The sequence below is a fragment of the Choloepus didactylus genome, assembly GCF_015220235.1.
Source record: "Choloepus didactylus isolate mChoDid1 chromosome 11 unlocalized genomic scaffold, mChoDid1.pri SUPER_11_unloc4, whole genome shotgun sequence".
Classification (NCBI taxonomy): Eukaryota; Metazoa; Chordata; class Mammalia; order Pilosa; family Megalonychidae; genus Choloepus; species Choloepus didactylus.
Window position 1 is genome coordinate 1,582,640 of NW_023637581.1, and position 5,272 is coordinate 1,587,911.

Genomic DNA, 5,272 nt, shown 5'->3' on the forward strand with positions numbered 1-5,272 from the left:
TAGGGCACTAGCCTCTGGGATCTCACTTTCTAGAAGCCTAGAATTTTCCAGATCTTCAATTTCTGGTTTCTTTGTACCCAAGAGTTCAGTTCTCAGCTTATCCCTTTCTTCTCACATTTCACTATAAACTGCAGGTAGAAACCAGGCTGCATTTTCGACATTTAATTTGGAAATCTCTTAACTAAGTACCCCAGCTCATCATTTTCAAATTCTGCCTTCCAACAACACCAGGACTCAATTTTGCCAAATTCTCTCCCATTTTAAAATAAGTGTTGCCTTTATTACAGTTTGCAATAACACATGCATCATTTCTAAGTCCTCACAGAAGAATCGTTAAGAGTCCATATATCTACCAACAGTCTCTTCCAAGAAAACAAGGCATTTTCTATCAAGCATATTACAATTTTTCCAGAATCATTGCCTTATCGATTTATAAAGCTGTTCCAGCATTTTTGGTATTTGAAAATTGCAGCATCCTCTTCTATGGTTCCAAAATTTGTTTCAGTTTGCTAGAGCTGCCAGAATGCAATATATCAGAAATGGGTTGGCTTTTCCCATGGGGATTTATTAGGTTGAGAAAATTTACAGTTCTAAAAGCCTATGGCACCTGGGGTTCTTCTGTTACATGGGAAGGCATGTGGTGATGTCCACTGGTATTTCTTCTCTTAGGTTCTGCTTTCAAAATGGCTCTCTCAGTTTCTTGGGTCCTTCTTGCTTCTCCTGGGGCATTTTCTTCCTTAGCTTCTCTAAGCTCTCTCCAAAATGTCTCAGCCTTTTTTCCTCTCATAGGGGATTCCAGCAAGGGGATTAGGACCCACATTGTATGAGTGAGATCACATCTCCATGGAAACAACCTAACCAAAATGTCCCAACCACAATGGTTCTGCCACCACATGATTGGATTGAAAGAACATACACTTTTCTGTGGTGCATAACAGATCCAAACCAGCACAGCTAGGTTATAGGGTCCAGTTGTTTGTTCAAGCAAGCAATGGCCTGATTTTTACTATAAGGATTTAAATTATCAAGTTGATTGCATCTGTGGCTGATTGTATCTACAGTCATTTGAGAGGATTGCCTTCAACAATGAGAGTAATCTCATCCAATCACTTGAAGGCCTTAAAAGGGAAAGTGATAACTTCTACAGTCAGAATGGAGACTTTTCATCTCTAAATTAGCTGGACAGTTTCTGGGCAAGAATTCATAGAAAACCTTCATCAGATTTCCCAGCCTTCAACCTGCCCAACAGAATTTGGGATTGCCCATTTCCACAATAATGTGAGCCAGTTCCTATGCATATGTGTGTGTGTGTGTGTGTGTGTGTATGTGTATAGTTATGAGTGTATCTATACTTATAATATACATCTCATTATATTTACATTATATATATTATATGCATTGTTACTATACATAATTTATATATAATTCTCATTATTATAACTAAATATATTTAAATCTGTTGATTCTGTTTCCATAGAGATCTCTAATACAGAGGGATAATATAATGCAATGATTTTTTTGTAGCATCAGTACTGTAGGTAATGGCAGCTAATGAAGCCACTTAGGGGGCTCTTCCTTCAGTACCTGTGGAGACATTGTTAATCTCTTCTGTGGAACCCTTCCTCTTTCTCTACTCCCAAGGAAACATTACAGTGACCCAGGCCAATAGAAAATCCTAAGGAGTCTGTGTGAAGTCCCTAGGTAGAGGACTGCTCTCCAGGGCTCCAGATGATGAAATTATTAAAATAGTTCCCACAAAGGGGATCTCAGGCCTTGGCTTTCCCTGCACCTTGGTGGCAGGGAAAAAAAACAGAATATGAAAAGAAAAAACAGCAATTTGGTATTTTCAGCATAGATACCATGGGACAGCCTATAATACAGTGTGAACAATAATGGATCCCCAGTCACCAGCAATGAGGAGCTATGATGGTTTATTTCCCTCTCATCCAATCAAATGCTGTACAGGCTCCAATACTAAGCCTTACTGACAAAAAGAATTTGCACTAAAATTTAACTAATAATATTCCATTTCAGAAAAAAAGCCAAACAGAATACATGCTGTGAGTATACCTGTGGAAATATACATGTTGTTCTTCACTTGTCTTGGAAGTAATGGAAATGTAGGCCACATAATTGCCTAATTATTTTATGATTTTAGATATTTCTATAACCAAAGACATTGTACATCCTTAGTCATTTGGCAGATAGGAGGGAGGACTATTGTTTAAATAATAAAACCACAAAGTAAATAAAATTTATTTGTAAAATCCTTGATTCATAATTGTATTTTTATTGTTTTAAAAATAATTGATTTAGAAATAGTTCTCTTGACCCTCTAATCTGACCTAAGTTAATATAGATCTGAAGTGTCTATAATCCTAATTTTTAAAGGTAGAATTAAGTAAGCATGATATATCTTACAGAAAAAAGGAATTGTCTTCATGGGATAATGTTAATCTGATTCTGATATTGGTCTGACTCAGTTGCCAAAGCTCTACTTATTATTTTTAAATAGTTCATTTAGCTTTCTGTGTGTTTGTAATTGCTGGGATAAAATTAACTGACAATATTCCTTTCATAAGAAGAATGAGAAACTTCTTGGAGCCTTGGTTTTACATGAATAATGGAAATTTTAATGTTTCTCTTAAAGAAACAGAGAATCAAAATAATTAAAATTATATTTTTAAATTTAAAATTATTACAAAGTGTTTCATCCAAGAAGTTTACCTAAACTATAGATTCCAAGTATATTAATAGCTTTAATTTTTTTCAAATATTTTTGAAACATGCTACATCCTGTAAATATTACAATTTTATTTTTCTTACTCTGAGAAATATGGTGAACACTTTAGCATTTTTAGGGGATTAATATGAATAGTTAACAGTACAACTAAAATAAAACTTAACCACACACAATATACCTTAACATTTTATATAGGTCTAATTTATAATTTCCATTATATATACCTATAAATATTATCTATTGTAACAGTGTACCACAGTGAAATTTAATATGTGGCTTAAATTCTATGTGTATTTATATCAGTAGAGTTTTATGATTCAAAATGTCCACAAAGGGTTAAAAGAAGACATGTAGAAATGAACTCAAATGACTCCATTTTAGGTTCAGCTGTATTTTTTATTGTGATATATGACTTTTCAGGTTTGTGACTTTCCTGCAGGGACTTTTTTAAACAACAGTAAGATAAATATATTTTATAATATTTTTTATGGATACTAAGAAAATTTTGCTTTACATTTATCTGAATATTCTGGCCTTAAGCATGTATTCGAATGTGACTACTGTTTCTATTGATAATATGCTATTTATCAAAAGACTTCTAATTCTTCTTAAGTTTTTTGATTATTTCTAACCACTATGTGAAAATAGGCATTCTTAAAACAAGTCAAAGATTAGAAAATTCAAAAGATGTTTAAAATCAGTCTCTCTTTCATGTAGATTTTGAATCATACTCATTGTTTTGTTTTCTGAATATAGAATTTAATACATGTACCAATTGCCCACCAGTCCCTAAATCATGGCATAAGTCAGAGGTCATGAAGCTAAAATTATATGTACCTCTTTATCTCAATGGGATTACTCATATGACTGAGAAGCAAAGTTTGGGAATCTCCTATTTCTTGGCCTCTGAACTGCTTTTTGATGGTCATACTCTAATGGCAAAATGTCATGTTCTTCCCTGTAACAATATTACCTGTATTAGGGTGGGTTGTGGTCTTTTACACCAACCTGCAGGTTTCAAAATTATGCTGTAACTATGAGAAAGCTACTTATTCCCTCAGTTTCTTCATTTATATAATGTAGATTTTTGAAATATTTCCCTTGGAAATGTTTTTATTGAAAATCCAGTGACATAATTCAGGTTTAGAATGATGCCAATTTTTTATCCTATTATTATTAGGGATCCATTATTGTCTTTAGTAAATGAATATGAGATTATCCAATTCATGCATCTTGCTCATCTATCACATTTCTGGGCTTTATTGATTCATTCCAGATAAGAAAAAATGAAATATGGATAAATAAACCAAACAACAGTGAGGGAGTTCATTTTTCTTGGATTTTCTGGCATTCCCCAACTGCAGCTCATGTTATTTGTGATGTTTCTCATTGTGTACCTACTCTCCATCACAGGAAATGCATTCATCATTTACATTGTCCTCATGGATTCCACACTCCAGACACCTATGTACATTTTCTTAGGAAATCTTTCTTTCTTAGAAATCTGGAACGCCACAACTACAGTTCCTAAACTGTTGACTGCCTGCATCTCACAGGTTGTCACCATCTCTGTTTCAGGTTGTATAACCCAGTACTACTTCTTTTTCTCCATGGGGGCTACTGAGTGTATTCTGCTAGCAGTGATGGCCTATGACAGGTACCTGGCTATATGTAGCCCTCTACATTACTCATTGCTCATGAGTGCTCAGATTTGCCTACAGTTATCAGCTGGATCTTGGATTGGAGGTTTCACTGCCCCTGTTCTATCTACTATACTTATCTCTCACCTCAACTTCTGTGGCCCCCAGCAGATCAATCATTTCTTTTGTGACTCAGACCCTATTTACAAACTCTCCTGCTCAGACACATTCTTAGTGGAGGCCTTGAGCTACACATGCAGCTCTGTTGTGATCCTAAGTTCTTTCCTACTTACTATGTCCTCCTATGGCCAAATTGTGGTTACAATAGTAAGAATGTCTTCCCGGGAGGCTTGGAAGAAAACCTTCTCCACCTGTGCCTCCCACCTCACTGTGGTCACCATCTATTATGGTACCATCATCTTTGCCTATGTCCGTCCTCCAGCAAAGTACAATTTCACCATCGCAAAAGTGGTGTCAGTGTTTTACTGTGTGATCACCCCTTTGGTAAACCCTCTCGTCTACACCTTGAGAAACAAAGATGTGAAGAAAGCTTTCAGAAAAGCACTTGCACAAAAGAGATTGCTCTTACCTTGAGACATGCAGGTGTCTGAGAGATAGCTAAAATGAACAATTTAGAGTGAATTTCCAAACTATATTTGCAAACAGTAAGTACCATAAAATTATATTATGAAATTGATACCATTTAATATGCACATCTCTCTGAACTTTAGGTTTCCATTTGAATTGTATTTACATAGTTATTCTATACTTATTTTGTTTAATGATGTTATAGTGAAATGTCAAAAAGACAGAAAAAGAAATAACACACAGTAAAAGACAATGGCAATCAGAAAACAATCTAATTTAATGTCTTTTGTGAATGCTTGTA

At 34.8% G+C, this 5,272-nt stretch overlaps 1 protein-coding gene across 1 annotated transcript; it reads left to right on the top strand.

The window, feature by feature from the left end:
• Positions 1-4,053: 4,053 nt before the first annotated feature.
• LOC119524688 (olfactory receptor 5A2-like) lies at positions 4,054-4,977 on the top strand (the record flags this gene model as incomplete). The annotated part of the gene is made up of 1 exon (XM_037823367.1): positions 4,054-4,977. A coding segment is annotated over one exon (924 nt), but the record flags the coding sequence as incomplete, so codon positions are not given.
• Between the last annotated feature and the right edge of the window lie 295 nt (positions 4,978-5,272).